The sequence below is a fragment of the Pristiophorus japonicus genome, chromosome 7, assembly GCF_044704955.1.
Source record: "Pristiophorus japonicus isolate sPriJap1 chromosome 7, sPriJap1.hap1, whole genome shotgun sequence".
Lineage (NCBI taxonomy): Eukaryota > Metazoa > Chordata > Chondrichthyes > Pristiophoridae > Pristiophorus > Pristiophorus japonicus.
This window is the reverse complement of record NC_091983.1, coordinates 245747132-245769441: the sequence shown is the minus strand read 5'-3', so window position 1 is coordinate 245769441 and position 22310 is coordinate 245747132. Positions and strand designations below refer to the sequence as shown.

At 46.8% G+C, this 22310-nt stretch overlaps 1 protein-coding gene across 2 annotated transcripts in view; it reads left to right on the top strand.

Annotated features, from left to right (window-relative positions):
* Nucleotides 1-22310, top strand: part of LOC139267485 (dynein axonemal heavy chain 8-like) — a 2569686-nt gene that overhangs the window by 836507 nt on the left and 1710869 nt on the right. For both annotated transcript variants that reach the window (XM_070885867.1, XM_070885866.1), the window contains one exon: nucleotides 1080-1215. In XM_070885867.1, the coding sequence (XP_070741968.1) occupies nucleotides 1080-1215 (136 nt within the window). The remainder of the gene's footprint in view (nucleotides 1-1079; nucleotides 1216-22310) is intronic.

Sequence of the window (22310 nt, the reverse complement as noted above, 5' to 3'; positions counted from 1 at the left end):
TTCTATAAGATCACCCCTCATCCTTCTGAACTCCAACAGGTAAAGACCCAGTCTACTCAATCTATCATCATAAGGTAACCCCCTCATCTCCGGAATCAGCCTATGAATCGTCTCTGTACCCCCTCCAAAGCTAGTATATCCTTCCTTAAGTAAGGTTTATCCTTCCTTAAGTAAGGTCCCTTTGTTCATCACTTAATGTGTATACCCTTTTCTTATTAGCCCTCCCAAAGTGCATCACCTCACACTTCTCTGAATTAAATTCCATTTGCAACTGCTCTGCCCACCTGACCAATAGATTGATAACCTCCTGCAGCCCATGAATTTCCTCTTCATTATCAACCAGAATGTAGAATGTTTCAGTATAAGGGATTTCGCAGTGTGTGAGGCAGACTGGTTGAGCTGGGTGCTCTTTGTCTTTCCGTCATTGTTCATAGGTTTATATGTAACCTTTTGGGCTGCTGACCAAGGGCCATGCGGCTCTTTGTCGGCCGGTGTGGACACGATGGGCCGAAATGGCCTCCTTCTGCGCTGTAAATTTCTAAATTTCTATGTTTCTATGTTAAACAGATGCAAAGTATTCTTTAAGAACCATACCCACGTCTTCTGCCTCCACACACAGATTACCTTTATGGTCTCTAATAGACTATCTTTAGTTATCCTCCTGTTCTTAATGTATTGAAAAGACATTTTTTGAATTTCCTTGATTTTACTTACCAAAATGTTTTCATGCTCTCTCTTTGCTTTCCTAATTCCCTCTTTAATTGCACCCCTGCACTTTCTATACTTTGTAGAGTTTATGAAGTATTGAGCTTTCAGTATCTGTCATGACACATTTTAGTTGCACGTTATATCAAAAATGACTCATTTTAGTTGCACGTTAAAGAATGTTTTCAGAATGTTTTATGTTTGTTATGTCATAAATGTTATTTTTATTTTTAGATCTATATACTGACTGACCTGAATGAATGACACAATATTATTGCTTGTGCATGGAAATATTTTTGTACTTGTGAGAAGTATGATAGTGTGTTGTCTGCTCTAGCTTCAAATCTATCTTTAAGTATTTCTTTTTGTTTCAGAAAAATTCTGACATTCTAAAAAGCCCACAGGGCATATCCATTGTGCGAAAGTATAACAAAATTGCTCATGCACTGGTAAAGTTTGAATTGTTGTATCATAAGGTCTGGACAAAAGAAATTTCATCCATGCGATACAGTAAGTAAATGTTTCATTTTAACAAAACTGCACTACTATATTATGGTAGATTTTACAAAGTATTGATTTCATTTTTGGATCGAGAACATTACATGGAAATCCCGGCCTCCCGGGTCCGTACGGAGTTTCTACGGACCCAGGAAGGCATCGGAAAAGTCGGTTTCCAGCGCGCAATGCGCATGCGCTGAAAACTGGGTTTTCAGATCTGTCAAGTTTCTGGTTTGACAGATCTCATGCATATCGGGAGTGAGGACATTTGCAAGGGCAAGATTGCGGGATTTATGCATATCTTGCCCAGCAAATATCCTCAAAACTCTTGCGTCTAATAAAAACAGGCGGATAGCCTACTTTTACAGGCTTAAGAGTTTTAAAATACACAAAAACATTTTAAAATAAAGTTATAAAAACATATTTTATTCTTAAAAATCCTCCCCACTATGGTAAGTTTATTTTAAAGCATAATTATTTTTTTTTTAATTGGAATATATATTTTTTAAATACATAAATAACTTTAATTTAAATTAATAAAAATATGTTGTGCATTTTTTCTATCTTTTATTATTGTATATTAGTGTTTTGGGGGCTGTTTCTCATTCATAATAATGGGAACTCCAACTTACAGAGTTCCCATTATTATGAATGAGAATATACGATAACTGATTGGCTGCCCAGAGTCATGTGACTCCAGCTCCACGCCTGCGCCCGTCCCAACGTGCACGTGCTGTGATGCGCAGTCAGGAGAGGCCTCAGGATTGGGATCTCGCGTGGCTGCAGCAGCTTCAGGTAGGTGCTCATCTTTTCTCTATATTCCATTCGAACGCTCATGGGAAGAAAAAAACGGAATTTCTGGGCCATTACATGCTGGGAATTCGGCAGTGGAGGTTATTTTCATCCATTCTTCTTCTTCTTCTTCTTAGGTAGTCCCTCGGATGACTTGCTTCCACACTAAAAATAAGTTCTCAGGTGACTGATCAGTACAATGCAGGACCTACAACCTCTGTCACAGGTGGGACAGATGGTGGTTGAAGGAACGGGTGGGTGGGGTGCTTGGGTTGCCGTGCGCTCCTTCCACTGTTTACGCTTGGTTTTAACTTGCTCCCGGCGAGGAGATGCGAGGTGTTCGATGCCTTCCCGGATGCTTGAAAATTTTATCCAATGCAGTACTGAGGAAGTGCTGCACTGTCGATGATGCTGTCTTTCGGATGAGATGTTAAACCAAGGCCCCCGTCTTCCCTTTTAGATGGATGTAAACAATCCCATGGTGCTATTTCGAAGAAGAGGAGGGGAGTTCTTCCCTGTGTCCTGGCCAATATTTATCCCTCAGCCAACATCATTAAAACAGATTATCTGGTCATTATCTCATTGCTGTTTGTGCGACCTTGCTGTGCACAAATTGGCTGCCACATTTTCTACAATAGAACAGTACTTCATTGGCAGTAAAATGCTTTGGGATGTCCGGAGGTCGTGAAATCGTGATATAAATAATAAGTCCTTTTTCTTCTATCTTTTCTCAGTATTTTGTGACACAAATGCATTTTGCTAAGGTACAAATTTTGGGGATATTCTATTAAGGACATTTGTTAATGTTCATGTTCTTTTTTTTTTTGTAGAAACACAGTTGAGTCCCAATTTTGCAATTAGGTCAAAATATAGCCCAAGCTGCTGATGCTCATAAGTGCATCTGCACTGTTTATGTGCTCGTTTGATTCTGTGGAATGGCATGGGGTTAACTAATTTATATAATTTGCCTAAACTCCCTACTCACTCATATGTGTACAAAAACACTGAGTCATCAGTGACTCCTAAGGGCTGCTGCACAGAGGGCGCTGTGGTGAGAGACCTGAAAGTAGCTGCAAGACAGAGTATAAAAGGCTGCCCACTACACCTGAGAGGCACTCTGGAGTTACACAATAAAGGACCAAGGTCACAGCAGTTACGACAACACCAGACCGTGTGGAGTCAGTGATTTGAGTGCTACATACACCACATTGGCGACAAGGACACGGATGAACTTCACGCAACCATGGCTACTCTGGGCTCATTAAAGGATTTTACGGTGGACAATGATTGGGATGCCTTTACGGAAAGGCTCGAGTACTACTTCACAGCAAACAACCTGACGGGGAACACGGACGCACTGAGAGAGAAGCGTAAGGCGATATTGCTTTCCAGTTGTGGCGATGAGGTTTACTGTCTCGTCAGGAATTTGCTGGCACCCGCGAGCATCAGGGATAAGTCATATGAGGAGATGATCGCACTCATTCGTGACCAACTGAAACCGAAGGAAAGCATCCTCATGGCCCGGCACAAATTCTACCACCACTTCAACCTGAGGGCCAGGATGTCACCAAATATCCTGCGGACCTCAGGATACTCGCGGCGCCGTGTGATTTTGGCACACACCTTGACGACGCGTTGCGAGACGTCTTTGTTATGGGGATTGGCCATGAGGGTCTCCTTCACAGGCTGCTATCCACTGAACCCACAGTCACCCTGAAGCAAGCCATCACCATCAGCAGGGCATTTATGACCTCGACTTGCAGCACCAAGCAGATGTTCCACACAGTCTCGAATCCGGCAGGCACTGTCCACAGGATAGCACCCACCATGGACAAAACTGCAGAACGTGGCTCTGCCCAGGACAGAGAGCACGGATCTCGGGGTCCTGGAACTCAGAGTCCGCCGAGGGGGGCTAATCGAGTAGCACCATGCTGGCGCTGCGGAGGAAGCCATGGGGCTCACCAGTGCAGGTTTGCGGAGTATACTTGCAATACCTGCCACACAAAATGCCACCTTCAGCGTATGTGCAAAAGAAACCTGACTCACCGTCTGGCTGAGGAGATGGTAGAGGATCCATTTTCCAGCGAGGAGCAGGCAGAAGAAGATGAGACGCTTGGACTGTACACGTGTACCGACGATTCGGCCCCAGTGATTATGGAAGTCAAGATCAACGGAGTCCCAGTGAGTATGGAAGTGGACACTAAATCGGGTCCGTCGTTGGTGAGTCAGAGAACTTTTGAGAAAACTGTGAGTCAACCCAGCTGCACGACCCAAGCTAGCCCCGATCATGGTGAAGCTGCGCACCTACACCAAGGAACTGATTCCTGTTCTTGGCAGAGCGGATGTGCAGGTATCGCACGGGGGCGAGACGCACGGTTTACCTTTGTGGGTCATTGCAGGCGATGGGCAGACGCTTCCCGGCAGGAGGTGGATGGGAAAGGTCCGTGGGAGTTGGGAAGACTTCATTTCTCCACAGACTGCTGTTCCCCGGGTTCCCAAAGAGCAGCGCCGACCGAGCTGGAGGAGAAAGAAGCCATCCATTGGCAGTCTAAATCCCCACACAGGCGACAGCAGCCCAGAACTCCTGACCTCAAGCAATCCTGCAGCCTCAGCCTCCATAGACGAGCAGACCCTGGAAGAGCAGGCGTTGATCGGAAAATCCATCGACAGATGACAAATCGAGGGGGGGGCCCATGCGGAGAGGAAGTCAGGCGGCGGTTGCGGCTACGGTGGAGGCCGGGACGGCGGCGGTGGTGGCCATGGCAACGGCAGGAGAGGAGGTTACAGCGGCGGCTGGAACGGCAGGAGAGGAGGCTACAGTGGCGGCGGCGGCTGGAACGGCAGGAGAGGAGGCTTCAGCGGTGCGGAGGCTACAGCGGTGACAGGTATGACCCGGGAGAACGCGATAAGTTTTATTTCTAAGATCTTTCCAGTGACAAGCTTCCTTCTCCGCACGTATAATCGCACATCGATCCAGCCTCTCTTAAAGCTTCTACTGCTTTGCTATGTGTTATTTCCCTGACATCTACATCATTTAGCCGAAGGATGCAATCATTCACCCGCAGTCTTCCATCCTGTGCAGCTGCACCTCCAACAATGATTTTTATAATGAATATGCTCGGATCATCACCAATGTGTGGATTATCTGTGCCACCTGCAATGCTGAAGCCGAGGCCAGAATTTCCCCTTTCAAGCCTGATTTTACACTTTCTTTCTTCTTTGTCAGCGAGCTCAAGATGGACGCGAGCCTCGTGGCAGCAGAGCTCTGCAGACAAAGGCAAGCAGAGAAACTAAAATGGCGGCACCCAGTGAAAGCCTCGTGGGAAACACAAGATGGCGTCTGAAAAGGGAACTGCACCCGGGATTCTTAAAAGGGCCTTACACCATTGGCGGTCCCCACAAAGAGACTTTTGTAAGGCAAGAGCGAGTCTAAATGAGCAATGTGAATGTACGACGACGGACTTGTGATAAGAGTTAATATTTTAATGCTGAATGGTTACTGTGTTTAAAAAATGGATATGAATTACAAAAAGAGTTAATACCACGAGGTAAATGTAAAAGGGTTATGGACCCATGACTAACATGACTAATGGACGAATGCGATTTTCGATTTATGTGATTCATGCAATGGTTCAGCAGCTGCAGATGAGCCACCAAGTTGACTACTTACTGACAACAGAGGCAATGCACCAGTTGCGATATCCTGTCTCAGCGCAGCCCATTACCTTGGGCAAAAAGGGGCAGTATACCACCACCGTACCTCACCCAGAGGTGCTGGAATTAAATAACTGTTCAGTGTACCTGCAACCTTTTGACATTACATCTGTACCATGTATTACATGTACCATACTAATGTACAGTCTATAAACACCTGCTTTCTGTTGGAGGTTATGCTCGTGTACTTCATCACCCATGTAAGGACTGCAAACACCACATGGGGGGGAAGAGGGAAGTGGATGGTCATGGACTCACACTCACAAATCAACCAGGATGAACAAGGCTGAGGTTACCGGCAATGGCTTTTTGAACTGGGGGCGGGGGGAGTGAGATGTTATGTATTGTCCAGGTACATTAAATGTATAAGTACAATGGTGCGCCACAGAGGGCGCTGTGGTGGGAGACCTGAAAGTACCTGCAGGACAGAGTATAAAAGGCTACCCACCACACCTGAGAGACACTTTGGAGTTACACAATAAAGGACCAAAGTCACGGCAGTTACTACAACACCAGACCGTGTGGAGTCAGTGATTTGAGTGCTACATACACCACAAAGGCTATCTGCTGTGGTCATGCATGATGATGTCAGTAAAGACTTCCACATACATAACATAGAAACATAGAAAATAGGTGCAGGAGTAGGCCATTCGGCCCTTCGAGCCTGCACCACCATTCAATATGATCATGGCTGATCATGCAACTTCAGTATCCCATTCCTGCTTACTCTCCATACCGCTTGATCCCTTTAGTCGTAAGGGCCGCATCTAACTCCCTTTTGAATATATCTAACGAATTGGCCTCTATAAATTTCTGTGGTAGTGAATTCCACAAGTTCACAATTATCTGAGTGAAGAAGTTTCTCCTCATCTCGGTCCTAAATGGCTTACCCCTTATCCTTAGACTGTGACCCAACATCGGGAACATTCTTACTGCATCTAATCTGTTCAATCCTGTCAGAATTTTATATGTTTTGATGAGATCCCCTCTCATTCTTCTAAATTCCAGTGAATATAAGCCTAATTGATCTAGTCTTTCATAATATTTCAGTCCTGCTATCCTGGGAATCAGTCTGGTGAACCTACGCTGCCCTCCCTCAATAGCAAAAATGTCCTTCCTCAGATTAGGAGACCAAAACTGTACACAATATTCCAGGTGAGGCCTCATTAAGGCCCTGTACAACTGCAGTAAGACCTCCCTGCTCCTATAATCAGATCCTCTCGCTATGAAGGCCAACATGCCATTTGCCTTCTTCACCGCTTGCTGTACCTGCATGCCAACTTTCAATGACTGATGTACCATGACACCCAGGTCTCGTTGCACCTCCCCTTTTCCTAATCTGTCGCCATTCAGATAATATTCTGCCTTCCTGCTTTGCCACCAAAGTGGATAACCTCACATTTATCTACATTATACTGCATCTGCTATGCATTTGCCCACTCACCTAACCTGTCCAAGTTTAACCTGCAGCCTCTTAGCATCTTCCTCACAGCTCACATTGCCACCAGCTTAGTGTCATCTGCAAACTTGGAGATATTACATTCAATTCCTTCGTCCAAATCATTAATGTATATTGTAAATAGCTGGGGGCCCAGCACTGAACCTTGCGGTACCCCGCTAGTCACTGTCTGCCATTTTGAAAAGGACCCGTTTGTTCCTACTCTTTGCTTCCTGTCTGCCAACCAGTTCTCTATCCACATCAATACATTACCCTCAATACCATGTGCTTTAATTTTGCACACTAATCTCTTGTGTGGGACCTTGTCAAAAGCCTTTTGAAAGTCCAAATACACCACATTCACTGGTTCTCCCTTATCCACTCTACTAATTACATCCTTAAACAATTCTAGAAGATTTGTCAAGCATGATTACCCTTTCATAGCTCCATGATGACTTGGACGGATCCTGTCACTGCTTTCCAAATGCGCTGCTATTACATCTTTAATAATTGATTCCAACATTTTCCCCACTACCGATGTCAGGCTAACCAGTCTATGATTCCGTGTTTTCTCTCTCCCTCTTTTTTTTTAAAGTTAGGTTACATTAGCTACCCTCCAATCCATAGGAACTGATCCAGAGTCTATAGAATGTTCGAAAATGAACACCAATGCATCCACTATTTCTAGGGCCACTTCCTTAAGTACTCTGGGATGCAGACTATCAGGCCCTGGGGATTTATCAGCCTTCAATCCCATCAATTTCCCGACTAATAAGGATTTCCTTCAGTTCCTCCTTCTCGGTAGACCCTCGGTCCCCTAGTATTTCCGGAAAATTATTTGTGTCTTCCTTAGTGAAGACAGAACAAAAGTATTTGTTCAATTGGTCTGCCATTTCTTTGTTCCCCATTATAAATTCACCTGATTCTGACTGCAAGGGACCTACGTTTGTCTTCACGAATCTTTTTCTCTTCACATATCTATAGAAGCTTTTGCAGTCAGTTTTTATGTTCCCTGCAAGCTTCCTCTCAAACTCTATTTTCCCCCTCCTTTGTCCTCCTCTGCTGAAGTCTAAATTTCTCCCAGTCTTCAGGTTTGCTTCTTTTTCTGGCCAATTTATATGCCTCTTCCTTAGATTAAGCACTATCCCTAATTTCCCTTGTTAGCCACGGTTGAGCCATCTTCCCCATTTTATTTTTACGCCAGTCAAGGATGTACAATTGTTGAAATTCATTCATGTTATCTTAAATGTCTGCCATTGCCTATCCACTGTCAACCCTTTAAATATCATTCACCAGTCTATTCTAGCCAATTCACGTTTCATATCATCGAAGTTACCTTTCTTTAAGTTCAGGACCCTAGTCTCTGAATTAACTGTGTCCTCTTCATCTTAATGAAGAATTCTATCATATTATGGTCACTCTTCCCCAAGGGGTCTTGCACAACAAGATTGCTAATTAATCATTACACTAATGCTAATTGTCATTACACAACACCCAGTTTGGGATGGCTAGCTCTCTAGTTGGTTCCTCAACATATTGGTCTAGAAAACTATCCCTTATACACTCCAGGAAATCCTCCTCCACCATATTGCTACCAGTTTGTTTAGCCCAATCTATATGTAGATTAAAGTAACCCATGATAACTGCTGTACCTTTATTGCACGCATCCCTAATTTCCTGTTTGATGCCATCCCGAACCTCACTCCTACTGTTTGGTGGTCTGTACACAACACCCACTAGCGTTTTCTGCCCTTTGGTGTTCCGCAGCTCTACCATACAGATTCCACATTATCCAAGCTAATGTCCTTCCTTTAACCAGCAACGCTACCCCACCTCCTTTTCCTTTCTGCCTATCCTTCCTGAATATTGAGTACCCCTGGATGTTGAGTTCCCAGCCTTGGTCACCCTCGAGCTATGTCTCCGTAATCCCAACTAACAGTTATCCGTTAACAGCTATCTGCGCAGTTAATTCGTCCACCTTATACGAATACTCCTCGCATTAAGACACAGAGCCTTCAGGCTTGTTTTTTTTAAACACTCTTTGTCCTTTTAGAATGATGTTGTACTGTGGCCCTTTTTGATTTTTACCTTTCATTTCTCTGCCCTCCACTTTTTCTTATTTCCTTCCTACCTTTTGCTTATGCCCCCATTTTACTTCCCTCTGTCTCCCTGCATAGATTCCCATCCCTCTGCCATATTAGTTTAAACCCTCCGCAACAGCACTAGCAAACACTCCCCCTTGGACATCGGTTCCAGTCCTGCCCAGGTACAGACCATCTGGTTTGTACTGGTCCCACCTCCCGCAGAACCGGTTCCAAGGTCCCAGGAATTTGAATCCCTTCCTCTTGCACCATTCCTCAAGCTACGTATTCATCTTAACTATCCTGATATTTCTACTCTGACTAGCACTTGGCACTGGTAGATTACTACCTTTGAGGTCCTACTTTTTAATTTAACTCATAGCTCCCTAAATTCAGCTTGTAGGGCCTCATCCAGTTTTTTACCTATATTGTTGGTAACTGTATGCACCACGACAACTGGCTGTTCACCCTCCCCCTCCACAATGCCCTGCAGCCGCTCTGTGACATCCATGACCCTTGCATCAGGTAGACAACATACCATCCTGGAGTCTCGATTGTGACCACAGAAATGCCTATCTATTCCCCTTACAATAGAATCTCCTACCACTTTCGCTCTCGCACCTTTTCCTGCCCTCTTGTGCATCAGAGCCACCCGTGGTGCCATGAACTTGGCTGCTGCTGCCTTCCCCTGATGAGCCATCTCCCCCAACAGTATCCAAAGCGGTATATCTGTGAATACAGGAATAACTGAGGCCTGTCCAACTACAAGTAGTAGTTCCAGGTGCCTGTAAATGGAGCCCTCGAATACAGCCCTCCAGAATTATTGTAACATACTACATATTACATAACATCTTAATATAGAAAGGCTGGCTGCTTCTGGAACCTGATGATAATGAAGGGGTTTTAGGGGAAGAACCACCCTCTTGTCCAAGACCCCCCCCCCCCATTAGCAGAAAAATGTTTTTCTGTATCCTTTCAAAATCCTTAAAACCAAAATCAAATCACCCCTTAACCTTCTATATTGCAAGGAATACAAGCCTAGTTTATGTAATCTCTCCGCATAATCTAAGCCTTGAAGCTCTGGTAACATTCTGATGGATCTGCGCTGCACTCCTTTCAAGGCCAATATATCCTTTCTGAGATGCGGTGCCCAGAATTGTACACAGTACAGGGATGGCTGGACTAACATATGAGGAGAGACTAGATCAACTGGGCCTTTAGACACTGGAGTTTAGAAGGATGAGAGGGGATCTCATAGAAATGTATAAGATTCTGACGGGTTGGGACAGGTTGGATGTGGGAAGAATGTTCCCGATGTTGGGGAAGTCCAGAACCAGGGGACACAGTCTTAGGATAAGGGGTAGACCATTTAGGATTGAGATGAGGAGAAACTTCTTCACACAGAGAGTTGTTAACCTGTGGAATTCCCTGCCGCAGAGTTGTTGATGCCAGTTCATTGGATATATTCAAGAGGGAGTTAGATGTGGCCCTTACGGCTAAAGGGATCAAGGGGTATGGAGAGAAAGCGGGAAAGGGGTACTGAGGTGAATGATCAGCCATGATCTTATTGAATGGTGGTGCAGGCTCGAAGGGCCGAATGGCCTACTCCTGCACCTATTTTCTATGTTTCTATGTTTGTATGTTTCTATTCCAGAGGTGGTTTAACTCGATATTTGTATAGCAGTAGCAAAACTTCATCCACTTAAAATCTCGCCTTCTAGTTATAGGGACTAACAGTCCATTAGCATTTTTGATTATTTTTTGTACCTGACTACCAACGTTCCTTGTAAGCTGCACATTTGCGCAGCTCTCTGCCGGTCCTGCACGGCCCATGACCGGCTTTTGCAATGTTAAAGTTCACACATGTGCAAAACTATGAATGGGCTGCTCAAACCCTTAAAGGGGACGTGCACCCAAAAGGAATTCATCATCATCATAGGCAGTCCCTCGGAATCGAGGAAGACTTGCTTCCACTCTAAACATGAGTCCTTAGGTGGCTGAACAGTCCAATACGAGAACCACAGTCTCCGTCACAGGTAGGGCAGATAGTCGTTGATCTAAAGGGTGGGTGGGACTGGTTTGCCGCACGCTCTTTCCGCTACCTGCGCTTGATTTCTGCATGCTCTCGGCGATGAGACTTGAGGTGCTCGGCGCACTCCCGGATGCACTTCCTCCACTAAGGGCGATCTTTGGCCAGGGCCTCCCAGGTGTCATTGGGGATGTTACATTTTACCAGGGAGGCTTTGAGGGTGTCCTTGTATAGTTTCCTCTTCCCACCTTTGACTTGTTTGCTATGAAGGAGTTCCGAGTAGAGCGCTTGCTTTGGGAGTCTCCTGTCTGGCATGCAAACAGTGTGGCCTGCCCAGTGGAGCTGATCAAGTATGGTCAGTGTTTCAATGCTGGGGATGATGGCCTGGTCGAGGACGCTAACGTTGGTGCGTCAGTCCTCCCAGGAAATTTGCAGGATCTTGCGGAGGTATCATTGGTGGTATTTCTCCAGCGACTTGAGGTGTCTGCTGTACATTGTCCATGTCTCTGAGCCATACAGGAGGGCGGGTATCACTACAGCCCTGTAGACCATGAGCTTTGATTTGGCAGATTTGAGGGCCTGGTCTTCGAACACTCTTTTTCTCAGGCGGCGGAATTACGGGGAACGTTGCTGACTACTACATTTTAGTGATCTGTGTACATGGACCCCTAAATCTCTTTGGACCTCCATTGTTCCTAACTTTTTACCATTTAAAAAATACTCAGATCTATAATTTTTTTGATCGAAATGGATGATTTCATTCTTACCTGTATTAAAATCCATCTGCTACAGGTTTGCCCACTCACTTAATCTATTAATGTCTCTTTGTAACTTGATGCATCTGTATACACTACCTACTATGTCATCAATCTTTGTGTCATCGGCAAACTTGGATATATAGCTCTCTATTATGTTACCTAAATCATTCATAAATATAGTGAATAGTTGAGGCCCCAGCACAGATCCTTGTGGGACATCACTAGTCATTTCCTTCCAATTCAAGTACATTCCCATTGTCGCTACTCTCTGTCTTCTACCACCTAACCAATCTCTTAACCTGGTCAATAATTTGCCTTCAATTTCATGGGTCCTGAACTTGGTCAAAGGTAAGGCCCACCCAAGTGCCGCACAAAGGACCGCCGAGAGACCTGGCGGCACTTTGCCAGGAAGATTCCTCTAAAAGATATGCCAGTACCGCTGGCGGCAAAAAAACGGCTTACGCTGTGAATCTGGGCGGCAGCGGGTGGGACCTCCCAATCTCAGCAGCAAATGCGATCCTCGCCAAAGTGCCACCGAGGATTGAGTCAGGCCCAGGGAGGGGAGAACATAGTAATAAAAATATACGGCAAAAAAAACACTGGAAGACATTGAGGGGACCCCATACACATAAATCGCTGGAAAAATAAATAAATAAAAGTTCACCAACCTTTTTTTGCAGGTCTTCTTACTTACCGTTGGGGTTAGACTTGCCTTCATGCAGCGGTCCTTCCCCCCTGCTGCTGCCGACTCCCGCCTGGAGTAATCAGGCAGCTCGGCGGGTGAGAGGACACGTGCGCGCCAGTGGCCGTCAGTGGGCGGTTCCCAGCAGTATTCTCTTCCCACCGGAGGAAGACCTCCACGAAAGTGGCACTGAGGGGAGACCGCCCAAAAATCTCGGCGGCAGCCTGCGGCAGTGGGCAGTACGACCACCAAGTTCAGGCCCATGATCTTTAATTTTATCTAAACAGTCTATTTTATGGAACCTTATCGAATTGCTATTGAGGGAGTGCAGCGAAGGTTCACCAGACTGATTCCTGGGATGGCAGGACTGACATACAAGGAGAGACTAGATCGACTGGGCCTGTATTCACTGGAGTTTAGAAGGATGAGAGGGGATCTCATAAAAACATATAAAATTCTGACGGGACTGGACAGGTTAGATGCAAGAAGAATGTTCCCGATGTTGGGGAAGTCCAGAACCAGGGGACACAGTCGAAGGATAAGGGGTAAGCCATTTAGGACTAAGATAAGGAGAAACTCCTTCACTCAGAGAGTTGTTAACCTGTGGAATTCCCTACTGTAGAGAGTTGTTGATGCCAGTTCATTGGATATATTCAAGAGGGAGTTAGATATGGCCCTTACTGCTAAAGGGATCAAGGGATATGGAGAGAAAGCGGGAAAGGGGTACTGAGGTGAATGATCAGCCATGATCTTATTGAATGGTGGTGCAGGCTCGAGGGGCCGAATGGACTACTCCTGCACCTATTTTCTGTTCCTATGTTTCTATATTTGCTCATCCTCCCTGCAGTCCCTGCTCTCATCCACATAGGGAATAAGATCCTCAAACCTGTTGGACAAGAGCAAGGGCCGAGGCTCCTCTATCACTACCTCCTGGATCCCCATACCTTCCTCATTCGTAGTCACACCCTCCTGTCCTTGACCGCTAGTCAAATTGAGTTAGTTAACCTCAGAGATGTGACTACCCCATGGAACACAATGTCCAGGTAACTCTACCCTCTCTGATGTGTCGCAGTGTCTGTAGCTCGGACTCCAGTTCATCAATACGGAGCTAAAGTTCTTCAAGCTGCAGACACTTGGTCCACGAGCTCCTACATGTTGCAGCAGTGACACATCACCCGTCCTGCCATCTTAATGTATTTAATATTAATTAAGTTTATTTTAATCCCACCAATACCACAGAATTCTAACCCTTAGTAAAACACACACTACTACTATTTAGTAAACAGTTGATTAAATAATTAAGCAAGAAGGGAGAGATCACTCACCAAGCAATCACTTGCGTGCTTTCATTTGATGTCTAATATAGTCGTCCAGTTCCACTCGTCGTAGTCACCAACCTGCTCGCGCTGCTCCCTGGAGTATCGAGCCGCTGCTGCCTTTAAGGGGGGGGGAGGTGCTTACCTGAGGTCGCGGTAATCTTTGAGCAGTGAGAATGAAATTTGCATGCATTCTAAAGCATCAACGCCTGCCACTAATTCTCAAACTTTTTGAAAGATACCGTCCATTCCTGGGCTATAATGAATTTCTTGCCTTTGATTTGCACAGAAACATTTATCAAAAGGTGCCAACAAAAGCATAATCATCATTATAGGCAGTACCTTCGAATCAAGGAAGACTTGCTTCCATTCTTAAAATGAGTCCTTAGCTGGCTGAACAGTTCATTACAAGAGTCACAGTCCCTGTCATAGGTGGGATAGATAGTTGTTGAGGGTAAGGGAGGGTGGGACAGATTTTCCACACGCTCTTTCCGCTGATTGCGCTTGATTTCTGCATACTCCCGGCGATGAGGCTCGAGGTGCTCAGCGCCCTCCCAGATGCACTTCCTCCACTTAGGGCGGTCTTTGGCCAGGCTCTCCCAGATATCAGTGGGGATGTTGCACTTTATCAGGGAGGCTTTGAGGGTGTCCTTGCAACGTTTCCTCTGCCCACTTTTGGCTCGTTTGCTATGAAGGAGTTCCGAGTAGAGCGCTTGCTTTGGGAGTCTCGTGTCTAACATGCGGACAATGTGGCCTGCCCAGAGGATGTTTCCACAGATGGGGGAGACTAGAACTAGAGGGCATGATCTTAGAATAAGGGGCCACCCATTTAAAACAAAGATGAGAAATTTCTTCTCTCAGAGAGTTGTAAATCTGTGGAAGTCGCTGCCTCAGAGAGCTGTGGAAGCTGGGACATTGAATAAATTTAAGACAGAAATAGACAGTTTCTTAAATGATAAGGGAATTAGGGGGTTATGGGGAGTGGGCGGGGAACTGGAGCTGAGTCCATGATCAGATCAGCCATGATCTTATTGAATGGAGGAGCAGGTTCGATCACCTACTCCTGAACCTATTTCTTATGTTCTTATTGTTGTGTATGGAGAAAAAGTCAGACTGAACACTGTGAGCTCAAAGTAAAGTGTGACCTTAGTCTTTTATTGCAGGTCTCCAGAGTGCTTCTCCAACCTGTGAAGCCTCCTTAAATACCTGTGCTCCCAAGGAATTATGGGATCCCTTGGGACTTCAGGGGATGAGCCCTCGAGTGGCTGTACAGAGTAAATACAAGTATACATATATAACAACACTCCCCCGCCCAAGTCAATAATGTAACTATTTACAATGTGAGTCAATCTGGGGCCCTTCTTGCCGTGGTTGATCGTCTCGGTGTGAAAGCTGGTGTTGTTGAATCATTTGTTGGGCCCTCGCTGGGCTGCTGTGCAGCTGGCCTTCCTGGGCTGCCTGGTGTGTTGGGCCCTGCTGGGCTGCTGTGGATGATGGGTTCTGCTTCGTGGTCAACCATGGTGCCGGTTGCCACTGGTGTGTATGTTGGGGGATCAAAAAAGATAGGGTCCAAGGTGGGTTGCTCAGGGTAATCCATGAATCTGAGTTTGATTTGGTTCAAGTGTTTCCGGTGAATGAGTCCATTTGAAAGTTTGACCCGAAACACCCTGCTCCAGTCTTTGGCCACAACAGTGCCGGGAAGCCACTTGGGACCTTGTCCATAATTTAATACAAATACAGGATCATTGATTTCAATCTCGCATGACACATTTGCGCTATCATGGTATGCACTTTGTTGAAGCCGCCTGCTCTCTACCTGTTCATGTAGATCAGGGTGAACTAACGAGAGCCTTGTCTTAAGTGCTCTTTTCATGAGCAGTTCAGCAGGTGGGATCCCAGTGAGCGAGTGGGGTCTCGTGCGGTAGCTAAGCAAGACTCGGGTTAGGCGAGTCTGCAGTGAGCCTTCAGTTGCCCTCTTCAAGCCTTGCTTGATGGTTTGCACTGCTCTCTCTGCCTGACCATTGGACGCCGGTTTAAACGAGGCAGATGTGACATGTTTGATCCCGTTACGGGTCATGAATTCTTTGAAGTCAGCACGGGTAAAACATGACCGGTTGTCGTTCACCAGCAGGCTGTGTGTGGCAAACATGGCCCGCAGGCTTTCAGTACTGGCAGCGGACGTGCTAGCCGACATTATCTCACATTCAATCCACTTGGAGTACACGTCTACAACCACAAGGAACATTTTACCCAGGAACGGGCCTGATTGTCAATGTGTACCCTAGACCATGGTTTGGAGGGCCAAGACCTTAAACTTAGCGGCGCCTCCCTGCTTAACTGCGAGCATGAATGACATCTGTGAACGCAGGACTCTAAGTCCGCATCACTACCGGGCCACCACACGTCGGATATGGCTATACAGTCATATGCAGTCTGCCTGTGTAGACATTTTATCTTCGCGCCGCTGGAATGGCTTTATCTCTTCCTGCATTTCCACTGGGACACTGGACCAGCTCCCGTGAAGCACACAGCTTTTGACTAGAGATAATAAGGGGTCTTGGCTTGTCCAGGTTTTGATCTGCCAGGCAGTGACGGGTGATTGCTCACTCTCAAATGCTTCCATAACCATGGCTAGATCTGCGGGCTGTGCCATTTCTACCCCTGTGGTGGGCAATGGCAGCTTACTGAGAGCATCGGTGCAATTTTTTGTGCCTGGCCTGTGACGGATGGCATAGTTATATGCGGACAACGTGAGCGCCCATCTCTGGATGCGGGCCGATGCGTTGGTATTTATCCCTTTACTCTCGGAGAACAGGGATATAAGTGGCTTATGGTCAGTTTCCAATTCGAATTTTAGCCCAAACAGGTATTGATGCATTTTCTTTACCCCATAGACACACGCTAACGCTTCTTCCTCAATCATGCTGTAGGCTCTCTCAGCCTTAGACAGACTGCTGGACTCATAAGCAACTGGTTGCAGTTTCCCAAAATCACTAGCTTGTTGCAATACACACCCGACACCATATGACGACGCATCACATGCTAGTACCAAACGCTTACATGGATCATACAACACATGCAAGTTGTTTGAGCATAACAACTTTCTTGCTTTCACAAAGGCATTTTCTTGGCTTTTACCTCAAACCCATTCGTCCCCTTTTCATAGTAAGACATGCAGTTGTTCTAACAGTGTGCTGAGACCCAGTAAGAAGTTACCAAAGTAGTTCAGGAGTCCCAGAAACAACCGCAGCTCCGTCACGTTCTGTGGCCTCGGTGCGTTGTCGATTGCCTCCGTCTTCGCGTTGGTGGGCCTGATGCCGTCCGCCGTAATCCTCCTTCCCAGGAACTCCACTTCAGGCGCCAGGAAAACGCACTTCAAACGTTTTAACGTGAGCTCCAAGCAATTGAGTTGACAAAGAACCTCCTCCAGGTTCTGCAGATGCTCGACTGTGTTCCGACCTATGACCAAGATGTCGTCCTGGAAGACCACGGTGTGCGGGACCAACTTCAGTGAGCTTTCCATGTTTCTCTGGAATATCGTTGCCGCCTATCTGATTCAAAACGGGCATCTGTTATAAACAAAAAGACCTTTGTGCGTGTTGATGCACGTGAGGGCCGTCGATGATTCCTCCAGTTCCTGCGTCATGTAGGCTGAAGTCAGATCCAGCTTCGTGGACGTCTTTCCTCCCGCCAGCGTTGCAAATAGATCGTCGGCCTTTGGTAGTGGGTTTTGGTCCTGCAGGGAGAAACAATTGATAGTCACTTTGGGATTGGGGGTAGTGTGCTGATGTGGATTGAGAACTGGTTGGCAGACAGGAAGCAAAGAGTAGGAGTAAATGCGTACATTTCAGAATGGCAGGCAGTGACTAGTGGGGTACCGCAAGGTTCTGTGCTGGGGCCCCAGCTGTTTACATTGTACATTAATAATTTAAACGAGGGGATTAAATGTACTATCTCCAAATTTGCGGATGACACTAAGTTGGATGGCAGTGTGAGCTGCGAGGAGGATGCTATGAGGCTGCAGAGTGACTTGGATAGGTTAGGTGAGTGGGCAAATGCATGGCAGATGAAGTATAATGTGGATAAATGTGAGGTTATCCACTTTGGTGGTAAAAACAGAGAGACAGACTATTATCTGAATGGTGACAGATTAGGAAAAGGGGAGGTACAATGAGACCTGGGTGTCATGGTACATCAGTCATTGAAGGTTGGCATGCAGGTACAGCAGGTGGTTAAGAAAGCAAATGGCATGTTGGCCTTCATAGCGAGGGGATTTGAGTACAGGGACAGGGAGGTGTTACTACAGTTGTACAGGGCCTTGGTGAGGCCACACCTGGAATATTGTGTACAGTTTTGGTCTCCTAACTTGAGGAAGGACATTCTTGCTATTGAGGGAGTGCAGCGAAGGTTCACCAGACTGATTCCCGGGATGGCGGGACTGACATATCAAGAAAGACTGGATCAACTGGGCTTGTATTCACTGGAGTTCAGAAGAATGAGAGGGGATCTCATAGAAACCTTTAAAATTCTGACAGGTTTAGACAGGTTAGATGCAGGAAGAATATTCCCAATGTTGGGGAAGTCCAGAACCAGGGGTCACAGTCTAAGGATAAGGGGTAAGCCATTTAGGACCGAGATGAGGAGAAACTTCTGCACCACACAAAGTTGTTGAGGCCAATTCACTAAATATATTCAAAAAGGAGATAGATGTAGTCCTTACTACTAGGGAGATCAAGGAGTATGGCGAGAAAGCAGGAATGGGGTACTGAAGTTGCATGTTCATCCATGAACTCATTGAATGGCGGTGCAGGCTCGAACGGCCGAATGGCCTACTCCTCCACCTATTTTCTATGTTTCTATGAAATCACCACAGATTCTGATGGTGCCGTCTCCCTTGAGGACTGGGGCGATAGGACTTGCCCACTCGTTGAACTCGATCGGGGAAATGATGCCCTCTCTTTGCAGCCGGTCTAGCTCGATCTCTACATTTTCTCTAATCATGTACGGTACTGCTCTCACCTTGTGATGGATGGGTCGTGCCCCCAGAATTAGTTGGATCTGCACTTCTGCTCCTGGAATTTCCCGATGCCTGGTTCGAACAGCGAAGGAAATTTGTTTAAGACCTGGGCACACGAAGTGTCATCAGCGGGCGACAGCTCTCGGACGTCGTCTCAGTTCCAGTGTATCTTTCCCAGCCAGCTCCTGCCGAGTAGCGTGGGACCATCGCCCGGTACCACCCAGAGTGGTAGCTTGTGCACCTCTCTATCGTAGGAGACCTTTACGGTAGCACTGCCGATTACAGGAATCAGTTTTTTCATGTAAGTTCTTAGTTTCGTGCGAACTGGAGTTAAGACTGGCCTTGAGGCCTTGTTGCACCACAACCTTTTGAAAGTCTTTTTGCCCTTGATGGACTGGCTCACGCCTGTGTCCAGCTCCATTGACACCAGGAGTCCATTTAGTTCTACATCCAGCATTATCGGGGAACAATTTGTGGTGAATGTGTGCACCCCATGTACCTCTGCCTCCTCGATCTGAGGCTCTGGTTGGTCATGATCCTCCGTTGATCTGTCCTCCTCTGCAACATGATGGTTTGCAGGTTTAACAGGCTTTGCAGCTCGCCTGCACACTCGTTGGAGGTGTCCCATTGTTCCACAGCCCTTGCAAACGTACTCTTTGAATCGGCATGAATGGAAATGATGATCACACCCTCAGCGCCAACAAGGTGTTAATGGCCTTGCATTCATCACCCTTGATGATGGACTCAGACATCTGCGGATGTGTTGCTGCAGGTATCTGTGACCTGCCCTGTATGTTACGATTCGAAAAGAACAGCACTTTATTCACAGTACTTGTAGCAGCACTTGTGTGCTGAGAGATTTGCTTCGTATTGTCACTGGTGGCAATGAACGCCTGGGCTATCACTATGGCCTTACTCAAGGTTGGGGTCTCTATCGTCAAAAGTTTGCGAAGTATGGTTTTGTGGCCAATGCCAAGTACGAAAAAGGTCTTTGAGCATGTGCTCCAAATGTCTTTCAAATTCGCAATGTCCTGCAAGGCGTCTTAGCTCGGCGACATAACTCGGCACTTCCTGGCCTTCAGACCTTTTGTAGGTGTAGAACCGGTACATCACCATCAAAATGCTTCTCTTCGGGTTCAAATGCTCTTGGACCAGTGTGCACAAATCGTCGTCCGATTTCTCCATGGGTTTCGCTGGAGTGAGCAGATTCTTCATGAGGCCATACGTTGGTGCCCCACAGACGGTGAAGAGGATCGCCCTTCATTTGGCAGCGCTTCTCCATCTAGCTTGTTGACCACGGTCGAGTCGCTCCACAAAAGTTTCGCAATCATCTCCCTCCGAAAATTTCTCTCGGATGCTCACTGTTCTCTGCATCTTTGGGTTCGCTCTCTGTATCTCGTCGCCAGTTGTTGTGTATGGAGAATGAGTCAGACTGAACACTGTGAGCTCAAAGTAAATTGTGACCTTAGTCTTTTATTGCAGCTCTCCAGAGTGACTTTCCAACCTGTGAAGCCTCCTTCAACACCTGTGCTCCCAAGGGTTATGGGATCCTTGGGACTCCAGGGGATGAGCCCTGGTGGCTGTACAGAGTAAATACAAGTATACATATATAACACTTATGTTCTTAAGTGAGAAGCAAAGCATTCTCCACTTGCAGCAACACTTCCTGTCACCTCAGCAACTGTAGAATCTACTTGCAGTCTTCCTTGCTCTCAAATATGATAAGGAGATGAAGCAGAGGCAGCGAAGAAGAGGACAAGGTGCTTGCAGAGGGAGGAGGAGGGGCAGAAGGGCAGGAGGTCTTACCCATCTGGGGTCTTCCGAGAGCACTTCTCCTACCTGCATTTAATCGGGGAGCAGTGTATTGGAAGGCTCCACTTCACCAAGGAGGTGTGCATCCAGACCTGCAACCTTAGAGCAGGTTGATGACTCTCCCAGTGGCCCTCAAGGTCACCATGGCCATCAATTCTTTTTGCTACCGGATCCTTCCGGAGCCGGAGATATAGCTAATATCTCCCAGTTTGCCATTCAATACTTCATCTGAGGTCAAAGAGACTTTGTACTCCAGGAAAAAGGACTTCATTATCTTCTCTCTGAACAGATAAAAACAGGAGGAGTGCGCATGGGGCTTTGCCAGAATAGCATGCTTCCCCATAGCGCAGGACGTCATCCACTGCTCACACGTGGCTTTGCGGGCACCACATACCAATCCTGAGATATTCCATAATCGCACCGCTCACTTAATGTGCAGTTGTTGTGCGATCACGCTCAGTGCATCATGATGATGAATACCCGGTATCCTAGCAGCAGCCGTAATGCCATCATCCTGTGCCAACAATTTTCCAGTCACCACATCAAACCCGAGGGTGGCTGCTCGGAGACAAGGGCTATCCACTTTGCACTTGGCCGATGACTCCCCTTCGCAACCCCACCACTTGTATACAGCACTCATATAATGAGAGCCATACTGCTATAAGGAACATTTTCAAGCAGACCATCCAGGTGCTCAAGCAACGGTCCCACTGCCTTGACTACTCAGGAGGAGCCCTCCAGTAATCGCCAAAATGGGCGTCCCAGTTTGTGGTGGTCTGCTGCATGCTCCACAACTTGGTTATCATTAATGTGCAGCCATTGCCACCACAAGTTCCTGGATCACCTCAGGAGGAGGAGGAGGAAGGGAGAAGGCAGGCAGCAGATCTGGGCTCATGCAGTTCTTGAGTCAGTTTGTGGTGAGGGGAGGGGGCAAAGCAAAATATCCATGTATGCACCATCAGCAGCTTGTAGTGAGAAGAGATTGACAGATGAGGGGGGTAGTGGGATTTGAGAAGGATTAGGTATGAGCATACAGTCATTATCTGCAATGCTTTCCACTTTTTCACTCACCATGGACTCTGTGATTGCCCCTCCAATCATTGTAAACTCTGCTTCCTCCAGGTCCGTGGCATTCTCAATTCTGGCATGTCTTCCACCCGTCTGCTGGTGCTGCTGGTGGTGGTTGGACGCCACCTTAGCCTGAAAAAGAAAGAGAAATGTGTTGGTGTGTTAGTGGTGGGGTTGCGGAGGGGAGTCATCAGCCAAGTGCAGAGCGGATGGCCCTTGTCTCCGTGCAGCCACCCTCAGGTTTGATGTGGTGACTGGAAGATTGCTGGCACATCAGGTTGGCACAGTATGATGGCATTACGGCTGCTGCTAGGAAACCTTGTCTCCGTGCAGCCACATTCCCCAGTCTGCATCTCTCCCCTCGAGCTTCCAATCCCCAGTCTTCCCCTCTTCCCAACCC